Here is a 16646-nt window from a genome sequence, read left to right on the forward strand (position 1 = left end):
AAAAACGATGGAGTCTGAACATGCAGTACAATCTTGATAACAAAGTGTAATGTTTTCTGAAAACATTTAAAGGAAAGGAATATTACATAAATATGATAGGACCCTTCCCCATGTTCTTTAATGCCTACAAAGCACATTTTAAATGATATTATAATATGCATTCGTCACGACTCTTTTGCTCCGCTTGTAAGCCACACATATATTTATTAAGTGCGGAATAGCAAATCTTGCTAGACAAACGCCTGCACATTTGGCAGCTTCTCCCTAGTGGCTCCAGGCCACACAGGGTCATACACACAAGAACAAGAGAGCTCAGCTTTAAATAGTAAATAACATAACGTCATCCCCCTTAACTCCAGGGCGCATGCGCGCGAGTGTTGGCGCACACACACACACACTCTCACTCTCTCTCTCTTTTTTTTTTTTATTACCCTACCCACTCTTTGCTCCCTCAAGACGCCGTGAAAACAGCTGGAACGGGAGCAGCTTAGCCCAGAATGCCGTGCGCGCGCCGCTGCCTCACGATGGCGGCGCGAGACGGGACTGCCAGCAGCGGCTCCCGCGTCTCTTGAGGCGTGAGGTGCAGGAGGAACTGACTGCTACCTTCTCCCGTCCGCGTACCTTCATTCCACGGGCCGGTAACGCTCACTCTCCTGTGGACCCGGGACTAGGAGCAGGGGTGGTTTCCTGTCTTATATCACCAGGCCGGTTCCCCGCTCGCCTTGCGCATCATGAGCAGCGGAGGAGGAGGAGGCAGCTCGGCCCCCGGTCGCTTTGCTGATTACTTTGTCATCTGCGGGCTGGACACGGAAACCGGCCTGGAACCGGATGAGCTTTCTGGTAAGTGCGCGGCGGTGGCCCATGCTCTGAGCGGGGAGAGGGCCGAGCGGGGCTTGGTGGGCTGCAGGTAGGTGGACGTTTCGTGAAAGGTCCGATTTGCTGCCTGGGTTGCCCTGTGTCGGGGTGAGCAGTGTTATCGGGCTCCAGTGAGAGTGGATGCAGTTGCAGAATCTGCATGTTCTCGTTAGTTTCTGAGCAGCACCGTTAGATGAACGGGGTTGAGAACTGTCATGTTTCTTCTCTGTTGCCATCTACGGGAAATGGAACAGCGTAGGTTTTCAAATAGTAAATCTGCTCCTGGCATAGGAGCCGGCTCTGTGGGTGCTTGAGAACCCCCAATATTGAGAAAATTCCATGCATATATCTGGGGAGGGGTTATTTCCATTGGGCTTAGCACCCCCAATAATTTTGAGAAGTTGGCTCCCATGGCTCCTGGGATCATTAAAATCGATATGAGGAAGCCTTCAGGATCCTTAACTCTTCTGTTTAAACAGTTGTCGTTTGTGATGGTTTGAGATGACACTGCTTTGCAACGCAAAAGGTGTGTTTTAACACAGGAAAGGTTGAAGATTGCTTGGTGAGAAGGACAGAGTAATGAAGTCTGGCATATAGATTGAGTTTTATGCCCTTAAGGTTTTCCAGATGTGTGTATAAATGTAATCATAACCGTTCATCAGTCTGCATAATTGTTTCTTTGTGCTCTGAAACGATGATAGAACTACCATTTTCCTTCTTTAAGTAGTTATTTTATCATTCTACCTGTAAGTCTAAACAAATAGATTACTCCAGACTCTGAATACAAATAGCAGAAGGAATTCAACAACACATTCAGTGTAACAGTGTGTGTATAGATCCTAATAAAAAAAAGACACTTTATATAATACAAGTTTATTTGCTCCTTAATGTATGTTAAAGGGCATTAATGCAAGTTATAATACGTGATGCACAGTAGTTTTTTTTTCTGTGGGTTACATACTAATAAGATGCAAAACATGCAAAATAGCTAATTTAGTATGTAAATAAACAGTTTGTGGTTTAAAGTGTTCATCCAAAGTTACAGCTACCCCCCTGACGCTCTCCCCTTCCCCCAATGGAAGACCTTCCTGAAGTCAGATCTTTAGGAGAATTTGGAGGGGGGGGGGGGGGCAGCTGTGGCTTTGTGTTTCACCTTTAAGCAGTGCTTGGGAATATTGGGTCACAGCTTGGTGGCTGGATGCTCCCAGAATGGAAAAATAACACCAGATTTTTGTTGGAAGTAACATTTCTAGTAATAACAGGACTTGCGGTGTTCACTGTAAGCTGTTAATTTACATGCATGTGTGTGTTTTCTACATGATTACCATGTGGTAACTTTAATTCTCGAAGGACAAGCAGGCCATAGTCTCACATGCAAGTGATGTCATCCATGTTACCCGGTAAGGAGCTTAAACAAGCTACTAGAGGTTTTAGAGCATGTTTAGCATCCCCACCGTGCATGCATGACTGTCTTCTGCCTGCTGTGAGAGCACGGGACCATGAGTCTCTTCTCATTATAGTGAGGAAAGAATGCGATTATCCTGCGCTTCTGACAGCTTCTGGTGCATGAGTGTATTTTTTCAGTTTTTGTGTCTTCCCTTTGGGTTTTTTTTGCCTTGACTCTTTTTTTTGTTGTTTGCTTTCCTTTCTTTGGAAAGGTCTCTCTCACTTCCCTTATAGCTTTAGTTTATTTTTCTCCATTTTTAGGTTTCCTTTATTTTTGGCATGTTCAGTGTGCTCTCTTAGGCTTGAGCTCTGTTTGGGTATTTCTCCCTCAGTTTTGTTGGTGTGTGCCTCTTTTTAAGTCATAAGAACATAACGTAAGAGTAGCCATACTGGGTCAGACCAATGGTCCATCAAGCCCAGTAGTCTGTTTCCTAACAGTGGCCAAGCCATCGAGCTGTTTGATTTGGCCACGGTTGTCCTCCCTTCCATGGCATTGAAGGCTCCCAGTGGCTTTAAACACTGTAACTGATGCAGTAGGCCAGTGGCATAGCCACGGGGAGTTGGATTTGGGCACCCCGAGGTGTGCTGGTTTGGCTGGTGGCGGTCCCCAAGCCCCGCCAGCAGAAACCTCCCTCCAGCGCTGTTCACTGCCGTGCTTTCTGCCCTGCTTCCCCCCCCCCCCCCGGTGCGCATTCTCAATTTTAGTGAAATTGAGCATGCGTGCCACAGAGGGGGGGAAGCAGGGCAGTTGGTGTGTGATGGCGAACGGCGCTGGAGGAAGGCTTCTGCTGGTGGGGCTTGGGGACCCCTGCCAGCCCAGGTATATGTGGTTGCAGAGGGGAGATGGGGCAAAATGTACCCCCCCCCCCCCACTTTCGGCTCAGCACCCCCCCCTTAAGGTCTGGTTACATGCTTGAATAGGACCATCTCTGGAAGACACCTATTCTTGGTGTCTTCAATGTTTGGGGCCTGAACATACCCCTTCCAGCTGTGTCCTTTGCCTGCGTATGAAGTAAAGAACCCAGCTGGCCAGAGAGGCTCAAAGGGAAAACCTTTTAGAGCCCAATCCAAAACTTTGGCGTCAGGAGTTGCGTCAGCATCCGGCGTATTGGTCTCTATGGCTGAGAGGCCTGTCTCAGACATGGGGAGCGGGCACTCATCGAGTTTTTCTCCATCTGGCTCGATGCTGGCTGCTGTGCAGGGTCCCTGAGATTGGTCACACTTGGACCCGACACAGAGGTGATACGGGAATTAGACATTGTCCTGGTCGGCACCGAGAGGCATTGATGACTGGCATCGGGTGAAGGCCAAGAATAATCTGCATCAATCCCCCTTCGAAGCACAGTGCTGGGAGCTCCGGGGCATATAAGAGGTGCTGGTGCACAGGTCTCCACGTAGTCAGGACCAGGAACCCATTTTGACCCTGGAAGTTCAGAAGTCTGCCACTTAATCAGCACCCTAGCTTTTCCCAATGGCCTCTTTTGATGAGTGCATCTGGCTGTGCTCATCGCTTTGTACTTGATCACATTAAACGTTACTTGCCATTTGAATGCCCAATCTTGCAAGGACCTCTTGTAATTTTTCATAATCCTGTTGCGATTTAACAACTTTGAATAACTTCCTTAGCGTTCCTCCAGACTGGCCCAGGATCTGACTGATGGGTTGTGCACTCCGTCCAACAGGTGGAGACTGAGAACTCTGACTCTAGTGGGCCAATAAGAGCCCTGGCCATCTAGACCTAGATTCAGTATTCTTGGTCTCCAGCAGGTAGAAGGAGGTGAGCCCTGTAGTCTCCCTCTCTATCTCCATCTCTATTTGTTTTTATTGATATTCTTAAAAAAAAAAAAAGGATTTCTAATATAGGAGTTGGCTCTTTAAGACTTCTTTCAGGTTTTCTTTCTGTGCACTGGTGTTTCTTTGGTTTGAAGGCTGAGCTCTGCGGGGTTTCCTTGGAGCCTCAGGGGTGCCACACTCAAGGGTTCCGAGTCCCTCCTCCTGATTCCTCCCTACAGCACTATCCGCTTTGTTTTGTAGGGAGAGTGTCTCAACCTCTTCGGCGGAATAGTGTTTGAGTTTTGAGTCTGGGGAGAGGCAGCCATGTTAAAAACAAAACCAAAAACCTCAGGCACGAATGAGCAAGGCAGCTCTATCTCTATTGTCGGCTCCTTCTGCAGAAAAAGCTTCCTCTCCTATTTTGGGAAAAGCGGCCATTTCCTTAGCGTCCCTCCGGCCCGGCCCAGAATGTGACTGATGGGTTGTGCACGCCTTCCAGCAGGTGGAGACTGAGAAAAAAAGCTGTGACTCTAGCGAGCCAATAAGAGCCCTTGCCAAGCTAAAGAAAGATCCAGTAAGCTCAGTCTCCAGCAGGTGGAAGGTGGTGAGCCCTTCAGTCTCATTTGTTAATTCTATTTTCTTTGATAACGTCATTCTTTAATTCTTTATTTTTTTAATTTTCCTGTGCATTTAAAAACAAAACAAAAAAACCTGCTTTTCTGAGGCAAAGGTCCGTGCAGGTCTCTTGTTGCCTCGGGGGTGTCACACTCAGGAGCCCGAGTCCCTCCCTCCTTTCCCTCCCTAATGAATGTGGCTGTAATATATGATTTTGAATTATTCTATATTTAAATCAGAATAAAAAGTCACAGAAAAGTATACTCAATCTCTTCTCTAGAAGAACTTTGGAGGTAGGGAGAGGCAGCCTTAAAAGAAAAACAAACAAACACACACACACACAAAAAAACCCCAACAGGACTGCCAGGTCTTCTGTTGTGGTAAAGCCTGTAGCTTTAACTGAGCAGTGCAGCTCTTTTATTAGTAGTGTCTTTACTTTCACTTTTAAATCAGCTAGTTTCTTCTTCTGACATGTCGGAAAAACTTCGCCGCTGCTCCGTCTGTCAGCGGCGGGCTCTGGGCACGAACGGGGTCTGCAAGTTTTGCACTGCTGCTGAGAAGCAGGGTGTAGGTTTGGGTAGTTCATCAGTGCCAGCTGGGGGGGGGGGGGGGGGGGTCAGCATTGGGTGTTTCAGCGGCGGTCGCGTCCCTCTCCCTCCCGGAGCCAGTTTCGGCGGGAAACGCCGCCATTTTGAATTCCTCCGTGCAGACTATTTCTCAGCCCCTTTTGTCTACTGGGCCTGCTGCTTTGGTTCAGCTGCCAGTTTTTTCTTCGGGTGAAGGAGGTTTTCCTCCTGAGTTTGTGATACTAATGTACCAAGCCTTTCTGCTGCTTAAGGCTGCTCCTGTAGACTTGCCTGAGAAGAGGTCTCTTTTTTGGGGGCTTCTAAGCCTAAGAAACGGGCTAGTTACGCTGAGGAGATTGAACAGGATTTTTCTTTTTTTCCTGGGCAGGAAATGCCTTCCATAGAGGAGGAGGCATGGTTTCCTGAGGAGCAGATTGAACAGGAGTTGGAGCAGGCAGCAGATGGAGTGGATTCCCTTCTGGTGGGGAAGGATTCCTTGGTGGTAAGAATTTTTCATAAGGATGATCTTCAGGAATTTATCTCTCAGGTTTCTTCTACGTTACATTTTGATGATCAGGATCTTCAGGTATCTGAGCCCAGAAAGGTGAATTTGCTGGTCAAGGGTATTTGCAGAGTAGGTAAGTCTTTTCCTATGCATCAAGATATTAGGGATATTATTCAAGCTCAGTGGGACTTTCCAGATTCTGCCTTTCATCTTGCTAGATCTATGATTAGGCTTTATCCGCATCCTGATTCAGATAAGGACCTTTTGCGCTCCCCTGTGGTGGATGTGGTAGTTTCCGCTGTTACTAAAAGAAACACTGTTCCGGTAGATGGTGGTACCGCCCTGCAAGATCCCCAGGACTGTCATATCGAATCTTTGTTAAATAATTCTTTTGAAGTTTCTGCACTGGTAGTGCAGGCGGCAGTTTGTGGGTCCTTGGTAGCGAGAGCTTGTTTTCGCTGGTCTGAGAGAGTTTTGGACCGTTCTTCTGATGATCTTTCCAATATTGATAATGAAGTGGCTAAGCTGGAAATAGGTTCAGCCTTTTTAGCGGGTGCTCTTTATGATTTGCTTCGGGTTTCATCTAAGTCCATGGCTCTTTCTGTGACAGCCCGATGTACCCTTTGGCTGCGTGGTTGGTCAGCTGATGCGGCCTCTAAGTCCAAGCTTAGTAAATTTCCCTTTAAAGGTTCTTTTCTGTTTGGAGAAGAATTAGATAAACTAGTTCATAGCCTAGGTGAGGCTAGAGTTCCTAGGTTACCGGAGGATCGTCCACGAGGTTCTGGTCACGGTACTTTCTCAGGTCGTGGTAGAGGCTATGATTTTCACCGTTTTCGGCCAGGCAGAGTTTTTCAAGGACAACGCTCCAGATTTTTTAAAGGACTCAATCCTTTCATGGAGGTCGCAGAGGAGGTCGAGAAGCAGCAACTACCCTTTCCTCCTCTTCCTGCTCTCAACAATGAAGGTTTGCGTGTCCAACCTCTTGTACAAGTGGGGTGCTCGGTTGGCACAATTTCAAGAGAGGTGGGCCCAGATTACTTTGGACCAGTGGGTGTTAGAGGTTATTCGAGAAGGGTACGCTTTAGAGTTCCTTTGTCGGATGCTTTCCTAGAATCTCCTTGCCATTCTCGCAGCAAGGCCAGAGCCGTCTGGGATACTCTCAGCAGACTTCTGGATCTTCGAGCCATTTGTCCGGTTCTCTTGGTGGAGCAGCATCAAGGCCGTTACTCCATTTACTTTCTGGTACCCAAGAAGGAGGGCTCCTTTTGGCCAATTGTGGACCTCAAAGCGGTCAATTTGAGCGCTCAAAGTGCCTTCGTTTTGAATGGAGACTTTGAGGTCTGTCATTGTTGCGGTGAGGTCCGGAGAGTTCCTCACTTCTCTCGATCTTACAGAACCCTATTTCCACATTCCTATTCGTCCTGCTCATCAGAGGTTTCTTCGTTTTGCAGTGTTAGGTTGCCATTTTCAGTTTCGGGCTCTTCCCTTCGGCCTGGCAACTGCTCCGCGCACGTTTACCAAGGTTATGGTAGTGGTAGCTGCGGCTCTCAGAATGGAAGGCATTTTAGTCCATCCTTACTTACACAGTTGGTTGAGCCGAGCAATTTCGTACAACGAGAGTGCACAGGTGACAGCTCGGGTAGTAGAGTTTTTACAATCCCTAGGTTGGGTGGTCAATATGTAGAAGAGCCATCTTCGGCCTTCTCAGTCTTTGGAGTATCTGGGAGTCCTGTTCGACACAAAGCAAGGTCGGGTGTTTCTTCCGCCGGCCCGTGTTCTCAAGTTGCAGGCTTCAGAGTTGTCATTTTTTGCAGTTGCAGGTTGTATCCACCTACCGGCAGGTGGAGATAGAGAACACTGAAGAACCACAGTGACCCTTGGATGGCTAGCCCCAACTGCCTTCAGTATTTCTCTATCTCCCAGCAGGTGTGGACGTAGCTTGATCAGCTCCTGGATTCTGTCTGGGGTGGCTCCTGTGCTTTGCCAGTTGAGCAGGGGTGTTGTGGCTGGTGGTGCCCACTTTAAAGACATATAGGTTCGCTCTTTCCCTGTCTTACCCATTCCCCCCTCCTCCTGGAGTCCCTCTGTTGCTGCCTTCCTCCAACTTTCCTCACAGCATTAAAAAAAAAAAAAAAAAGTGCGCGCTTGTACAGCGTTGCTATTTCTGAGGCTTTTTCCAGAGATTCGGGTTCTGTGCAGCTTGACTGGAGCTCGTTGACTCTGTCTTCTGAGGTGAGAGTGGTGCCCAGCTCCTCCGGGGAGGTCCCGCGGACACCGTTCTGAACGGGGTAAGTTTTGGCGCGAAGCCGCCATTTTATTGCTATATTTCCGTCCAGTCGGGTGATGGCTGCTGAGGGAGTTAAGCGTTGCTCCCGTTGTGGTAAGCGCAGATCAGCAGCGGGGCTGTGCAAAACGTGCTCCTTAGACACTCGCGCTAGTACGAGCATGCCGAAGGATGATTCTTCCCGCTCGATGGAGCTGGCAGCGGGCGCCATTTTGGAAGCGCCGCATGTCTCGACCCTCGCGGTTGCGGAGGAGTCTGAGTGTAGGTGGACGCCTCGTTTAGAGGCTGCCAGAGGAGCTACAACATCTGTTTCTCCTAATTCGGAGGTGGAGGGTCAAGAGTGAGTTTTTCTCCCCTGAGTTTGTGCCTTTAATGCATAAAGCCTTCATGCTGAAAAGAGCTCTGCCGCAGGTGTCTGACACTATGTTGCATCCTGGGTTCCCTCCGGGTGTTGATGCCCCGGGGATGGCTTCAGAGGTTATTTCCTCCCCCGAGCGTTGGAAACACACTAAACATAGACGGGTAAATTCCCCATCTGAAAGTGGCGCATATCCTTCCCCCCCCCCCCCCCCCCCCCGGTCAGGCTGTGGGGAGTCTGAAGGATCTGGCAGGCCCTCAGGGGCAGATGATCCAGAGGAGGGTGCCTGTTTGCCACTGGATTTGGATGATCCCAATGCGGTTTGGATTTTCCACTGCGACGAGCTGCCAGCTCTCATTGCTGACGCCTTGCAGGCCCTCTCGATTGATGATCCTGCTGAAGGCGAGGCCTCCTCTGTTAATCTTAGGATGGCGAGTACTAAGAAGCCTACGCCATCCAGGAGCTTATTTCAGCTCAATGGTCTGACCCCGATGGGCCTTTGAAAGTGGCCATGGCTATGGGTCAGCTTTACCCTCTGAGTGAGGTCCACTGGCCCTTTTTGGGATGCCTAAAGTGGACGCCTTAGTCACGGCTGTGACAAAAAAGACCACTCTCCCAGTAGAGGGAGGGGTCGCTTTGAAAGACATGCAGGACCGGCGGCTAGAATCCGCATTGAAGCGGTCCTTTGAAATATCGGGGCTTGCCTTAAGGGCATCTATTTGCAGTTCCTATGCAGCCCACGCCTGTCTTTCCTGGTTACAACAGGTGGTGGAGCAGCCCACGGAGGGTGCAGGGTCCCTCTCTGAGGTTGCCCCGCGGATGGAGTCGGCCCTGTCATTTTTGGCTGATGCCTTTTATGATCTGGTCAGAACTTCGGCTAAACAGACGTCTGTGGCGGTTTCTGCCCGCCGCCTTCTTTGGCTACGGCATTGGGCGGCTGACGTGGCCTCTAAGCAAAGGCTGGTGAGGTTACTCTTTCGGGGACTCCTGTTATTTGGAGAGGATTTGGAGACGATTGTTAAAGACCTAGGGGACTCTAAGCCCCAGCGGTTACCTGAGGATAGGCCAAGGCCTTCTTCCAAGGGTTCTGTGTTTCCCTCCTCCTCTAGACCTTGCTTCCGTGACGCTCATAGGTATCGCCCGGGGCGCTCTGCTGGGTTTTCTCAACATGCCCGTTTTCAGCAGAGGAACTCCTTTCGCTCGGACAAATGCTCAGCAGCGGCCGGGTCTCGGTCTGGAGTTCAGGGGCGTCCTCCACAATGATGGGACGCCGGTCCACTCCTCGATTCCTGCAGTAGGAGGACGGCTTTCCCTCTTTCTAGAGGAGTGGACCAAGATTACCTCAGATCGGTGGGTCCTGGACCTGATCAGAGAAGGTTACCGATTGGAATTCGGTGCCCCGGTGAGAGACGTATTTGTGGAGTCCCGATGTGGCACTGCTGTAAAATGGGCGGCGGTAGAGGAGACTTTGCAAGTCTTGCTGCACCTCGGAGCGGTGATCCCGATGCATTCCGCCGAACGCGGCTGTGGCCGCTATTCCATTAATTTTGTCGTGCCTCAAAAAGGCGGGTCTTTCAGACCAATCCTCGACTTGCGAAGAGTCAACGAGGCCCTAAGAGTACGACTCTTTTGCATGGAAACCCTACGCTCCGTCATTGCGGCGGTACAGCCAGGAGAGTTTCTCACATCTCTGGACCTAAAAGAAGCATATTTGCACATTGGCCTCCGCATCAGTGGTTTCTCCGGTTTGCGGTGTTGGGACAACATTTCCAGTTTCGGGCCTTGCCTTTCGGCCTAGCCACAGCTCCCCGTACCTTTTCCAAGGTAATGGTGGTCGTAGCTGCCTGTCTCAGGCGAGAGGGTATCAGAGTTCACCCTTATCTCAACGACTGGCTCATCAGAGTGGATTCGGCAGCCGAAAGTTGTCTTGTCACAGCCAGAGTGGTTACAGTCCTGCAGGCTCTAGGCTGGGTGGTCAATATACCCAAAAGTCACCTGACCCCCTCTCAGTCTCTCGAGTATTTGGGGGTCCAGTTCGACACGGCCTCGGGGTTTGTCTTTCTCCCCAAGCAAAGGCGGTGCAAGCTTCAAAATCAGGTCCATCTGCTCCTGCGGATGCCTTGCCCTTGGGCTTGAGACGTGGTCCAGCTGCTGGGGTCGATGACGGCCACTTTGGAGGTGGTTCCTTGGACGAGAGCTCATATGAGGCCTCTGCAGATTGCCCTGCTTCAACAATGGTCTCCGATTTCCCAGGAATATCAACGCAGACTAATGTGGCTCCCTGTGGCCCGGCTCAGTATGGAGTGGTGGCTCTCCGACAGGATGCTGCACCAAGGAATGCTGCTTGCGCTTCCTTCTTGGTGCCTGGTGATAACAGATGCCAGCCTTTTGGGCTGGGGAGCACATTGCCAGGGAAGCTATGCTCAGGGTCAGTGGAAGCGGGGTGGTCCATCAATCGCTTTGAACTAAGAGCGATATTTCAGGCTCTTATGGCCTTCCAAAAGACTCTGAAGGGGCTTGCGGTGGCCTACATAAATCATCAGGGCGGCACTCAGTGCAGGGCCGTGGCTGCGGAGGCCGCTCAGATTTGCCACTGGGTCGAACTCCACCTGCAGCTTCTGTCAGCAGCTCATATAGCAGGTCAGAGCAACGTGCAAGCCGATTTTCTTAGCAGGCATCAAATTGACCAGGCGGAATGGGAACTGGCAGAAGAAGTTTTTCTTCAGATTTGTGCCAAATGGGGGACACCCGGAATGGATCTAATGGTGTTAAGTGCAAACGCCAAAGTCCCTCGCTTTTTCAGCAGAAGGAGAGATCCTCACTCGGGGGGTTGGATGCACTGGCTCAACCCTAGCCTTCGGGCCTCCTGTATGTGTTCCCTCCTTGGCCCTTGATAGGGTGAGTCCTCCTTCGGATTCATCTACACCGGGGATTGGTGATTCTTATCGCTCCGGACTGGCCAAGGCGTCAGTGGTATGCGGATCTCCGTCGGATGATGGTGGAGGCTCCATTTCATTTGCCTCTGGTGCCGAACCTGTTGGTTCAAGGTTCGGTGTCTGTGGAGGATCCCTGCCGATTTGGTCTTACGGCCTGGCTCTTGAGAGGGCGCAATTGAGAGATAAGGGCTACTCTAACAAGGTCATTTCCACTCTCTTGCAGGCCCGCAAGCGGTCCAACTCCGCAGCTTATGCTTGGATCTGGTGCAAGTTTGAGGCGTGGTGTGTTTCAAAGGCAATCACTCCCACGCGGGCTACTGTCTCGCCGGTGCTGGACTTTTTGCAGGATGGCTTACAAAAAGGCCTGGCTTATAATTCCCTGTGGGTTCAAGTGGCAGCATTGGCATGCTACCGAGGGAAAGTCTCTGGCTTGTCCCTTGCTGCTCATCCGGACATTTCCCGATTTCTCAGAGGGGTGCTGCGGCTCCGCCCTCCAGTGCAGTCGCCTTGTTCGGCCTGGAACCTGGGGCTGGTGTTGAAGGCTCTCCAGTGTTCGTCTTTCGAGCCACTTATGCGAGGTTCGGAGAAGGATGTGACTCTCAAGACAGTCTTTTTGGTGGCCATGACATTGGCTAGATGCGTGTCTGAGCTGCAGGCGCTGTCCTGTCGGGACCCTTTTCTGCAGCTCTCGGAGACCGGAGTAATAGTATGTACGGTGCCTTCCTGTCTGCCTAAAGTGGTTTCAGCGTTTCACCTGAACCAGCCTATTTTTCTGCCTTCCTTTTCTTGGGAAGATTTCCCGGACTCCTTTGGGCAATCCACAAATATGTCACACATATATAATAAATAAATAAAATATATATAGAACTGCTGTTTGTATCAACTATAAATGATTATGATTAAGGAGCAATATTTACTTAAACATAATAATATGTCCAAATTCTAATTTTAAGCAGAACAAGATACCCACCTACACAGTGATCCTCTACTGTCAAAATATGGTAGATTTGATTAAACCAACTAGAAAATATCAAAAAACAAATGACAAACTTGAGATTGAATCAAGATAGTTTGCACATTACCATTCACTAATATGTCCAGTTCTAAGACGTATGACCAAAGACTTGCTGACCTGAACATTGTAAAGATGATGAGGCTACTGTGATGATGAAGCTCCCACCTCAGGATCCCAGGTCCCTCTTTCACTCAGGGTGAGCTGGTTCTCAGTATGCAGATTTTATGCAAATTAATCTACTACCCTTTCCTGCTCAGGGTGACCTGCTTCTCAAAAGGCAAACATAGTCAGGTCTCACCAACAGGATTTTTCTCCTACAAATCTTTATTCCAGCCTCTGGGGCACACTTTTCTTTTAGCTTAAAACACTTTCACAAGCTTAAACAGTTCTTCCAGTTTAACCATTTCATTTCCTCCTACTCAGTGCAATCTTCCATTTTAAACATTTCTTCTTGCACAGTTCAATACCCATAGAGTCCTCTCACACAGGCATTTGGGCTCAGTACTAACTCAGTCCCTGTACACACAGTCCCTCCTTGTAGCAGACAGCTCTAGACACACCGTCTCTTCATCTTGGACACAGTCCCTCTTCACTGTTCTAGACACAGTCTTTTCCTCTGGGACACACAGTACCTCTTCACTGCCCTAGACACACAGTCTTTTCAGCTGGGACACACAGTTCTACCCCCAGTCCAAAGGGCACAGCCAGTACTTCTCATGGGGATCCCTCTGCTTCAGTTACCAGCCCTCTTCCTCAGCTGCCAGCTCTCCTCCTTTCTCCCTCACAACTCAGGTGGGGTATTAAGTGTTTAATGGCCAAACAGGACCCAGCCCATAATCTGCTGCACCTGTTTCCACCTCCAGGACTCTCCCCGGTCCTAGCGACCTCCAGCTATACCTCCCCTTACTGGCTCTCTTCAGCAACTCACCCAGCCCTTCTCCCTGGACATTTCAGGGGAACAGCGCCCTCTAGGGGCCTAACCAGGGTAGGACAGCCTCTTCCTTCTCACAACATGTATACCCTGGAGGAAAGGAGGAACAGGGGTGATATGATACAGACGTTCAAATACTTGAAAGGTATTAATCCGCAAAAAAATATTTTCCGGAGATGGGAAGGCGGTAGAACGAGAGGACATGAAATGAGATTGAAGGGGGGCAGACTCAAAAAAGATGTCAGGAAGTATTTTTTCACGGAGAGGGTGGTGGATGCTTGGAATGCCCTCCCGCGGGAGGTGGTGGAGATGAAAACGGTAACGGAATTCAAACATGCGTGGGATATGCATAAAGGAATCCTGTGCAGCAGGAATGGATCCTCAGAAGCTTAGCTGAAATTGGGTGGTGGAGCAGGTGGGGGGAAGAGGGGTTGGTGGTTGGGAGGCTAGGATAGGGGAGGGCAGACTTATACGGTCTGTACCAGAGCCGGTGATGGGAGACGGGACTGGTGGTTGGGAGGCGGGAAATACTGCTGGGCAGACTTATATGGTCTGTGCCCTGAAAAAGACAGGTACAAATTCAAGATATGAGTTTATCTTGGGCAGACTAGATGGACCATGCAGGTCGTTTTCTGCCATCATCTACTATGTTACTATTGTTAACATTATTAAAAAAAATATTGGCATTTACTACAAAATTTAGATATATTTGATAAGAAATTAATTGTTGCATACAAACGTGAAAAGAATCTAAGGGACCTTTTGGTTCCATCTGCATTACCCAATCTAGTTACATCATCTAATAATTTACCCTTAGGCCACTTTCCATGCGGTACATGTTCAATCTGTAATGTTAATACAAAAACTAAGAGTCTATATATATCATCAGCAAACAAAGAAATCCATCTACAACAATTTACCAACTGTAAAACAAATAATGTAGTATATGCTGCTATATGTCTTTGTAAACTTGTTTATATAGGAAAAACCAAAAGGAAACTCAATACAGTACTAGAATCATTGAGCATAGAAGTGCATGAAAACGGAAAATATTAGAAAAACCATTGGTAGAACGAACATTCATTAACTCTAGCCCATGAATTTGAGGGTTACCAGTTTTGTGTAATTTATACATATAGGAATAAATGGAGAGGTGGACCTATTGACATTCACCTATTACGCAAAGAGCAACAATTTATTTATGAATTAAATACTCTTCACCCACATTGTCTGAATGCTGAAACAGATCTTTTTGTTTTTCTTTGATTATTATATCATTATGCTGTATAATGTATTTCAATTTTTATACTCAAGCATACAAGACATCCCTCCTGCATATGACACGTATACCATTTTATTATAAATAAAATTAATTTAATTTTTATAATTGTTATTTTCATATTCATTTTTTCAATTTTTTGTTTTAGCCACCTTTTGATTGATTCAATCTCAAGTTTGTCATTCATTTTTTGATATTTTCTAGTTGGCTTCATCAAATCTACCATATTTTGACAGTAGAGGATCATTGTGTAGAGGTGGGTGTCTTGTTTTGCTTAAAATGAGAATTTGGACATATTGTTATGTTTGATCAAGTAAATATTGCTCCTTAATCATGATCATTTATAGTTGATACAAACAGCAGTTCTCTCTCTCTCTCTCTCTCTATATATATATCTTATTAATTATTTTTTATATATGTGTGACATATTTGTGGAATGTTCTCTTATTTATGATAAATTACACCTTTTATTATATGTGAGATATATTTGTGTTATATTTAATTCAAACGTACATCATTATTATACTAGTAAAAAAGGCCCGTTTCTGGATCAAATGAAACGGGCGCTAGCAAGGTTTTCCTCCCCAACACACCCCTTCCCTCCCTACCCACCAGTTTGTCGTTTTGAAGCCACTGACGCTATAGGTTCGCACCTCGTGAACGCACCTTCATCAGCTTCTTGGTTGTGAAGCCACTGATGCCATTGCCCTGCCCTCGATGTCATCACGTTTGACGCGAGGGCGGGGCCCAGCGACATGGTGCTTTCTGTGGCTTCACCACCATGAACCCTTCATTACGGAAGTGACGTCCGTGTCCTCTGAACGTTGAGGGTGAGTTTTATTATATTAGATATTTATAATCATCTCTATATATAAAAGGCAACCCCAACGTTCTAATGAAGCCTCCAGCCGGAAGTTTGAGGCGGCGGAGATATCCGGTATGCCCATGAGTGTCTGCCCCGCCCTCGCGTCACAACGTGATGACGTCGAGGGCGGAGCAGTGACACTCGAGGGGCGAAACGGACAAGGCACAGGCTCGGAGGCGGAGCAACAACCCCCCCCCCCCTCAGGAACAATGTGGGACGCAGGTACGGAGGCAGGCAGGCAGGCAGCCTCGACGATATTGACCCTTCATCTCTATCCTCTATCCTCCCATGTTTCAAACCTCCTCTCTACTGTGGCACCATCCACATCTGTCAACGAGGCTGTTTCTTCTTACAACAATACTCTATCCTCTGCCTTAGACACTCTTGCACCTTTGATGACCCGCCCTGTAAGGCGTACAAAACCCCAACCTTGGCTGACTTCTAATATCTGCTACCTACGTTCCTGTACCCGCTCCGCCGAACGCCTCTGGCGGAAATCTCGGCCCCTTGCTGATTTCTTACACTTTAAGTTCATGCTGACCTCCTTCCAATCTGCTCTTTTACGTGCCAAACAGGATTATTATATCCAACTCTCTTGGCTCTAATCCTCGACTTCTCTTCACCACATTGAACTCTCTCCTCAAGGTGCCCCCTCCCCCAACTCCCCCTTCATTATCTCCTCAGACCCTTGCTGAATTCTTTCACAACAAGGTTGAAAAGATAAACCTTGCTTTCTCTACCTCACCACCTCTCCCTCCACTAGTCCGTTCCCCTCTCTCTCCTTCCCCTCATTCCCTTTCCTCCTTTCCTGAAGTTACTATTGAGGAAACTACACTTCTCCTTTCTTCCTCAAAATGTACCACCTGTTCCTCTGATCCCATTCCCACCCACCTTCTTAATGCCATCTCTCCTGCTGTTATTCCTTTTATCTGTCACATTCTCAACCTCTCACTTTCCACTGCGACTGTCCCTGCTGCCTTTAAACATGCTGTGGTCACACCTCTCCTTAAGAAGCCTTCACTCGACCCTACTTGTCCCTCTAATTACCGACCCATCTCCCTCCTTCCTTTTCTCTCCAAATTACTTGAGCGTGCTGTTCACCGCCGCTGCCTTGATTTTCTGTCCCTCATGCTATTCTTGACCCACTACAATCTGGTTTTCGCCCCTCCACTCAACCGAAACTGCGCTTACTAAAGTCTCCAATGACCTATTACTGGC

The 16646-nt window shown here is 48.4% G+C and overlaps 1 protein-coding gene across 1 annotated transcript in view; it reads left to right on the top strand.

The window, feature by feature from the left end:
- The first annotated feature begins 445 nt into the window (after nucleotides 1–445).
- DENND5A (DENN domain containing 5A) overlaps nucleotides 446–16646 on the top strand; it is a 315605-nt gene continuing 299404 nt past the window's right edge. Inside the window, exon 1 of the mRNA XM_030201008.1 lies at nucleotides 446–840. Coding sequence (XP_030056868.1) covers nucleotides 732–840 — 109 coding nt within the window. The 5' untranslated portion in view covers nucleotides 446–731. The remainder of the gene's footprint in view (nucleotides 841–16646) is intronic.

Source organism: Microcaecilia unicolor, chromosome 4 (genome assembly GCF_901765095.1).
Source record: "Microcaecilia unicolor chromosome 4, aMicUni1.1, whole genome shotgun sequence".
Lineage (NCBI taxonomy): Eukaryota > Metazoa > Chordata > Amphibia > Gymnophiona > Siphonopidae > Microcaecilia > Microcaecilia unicolor.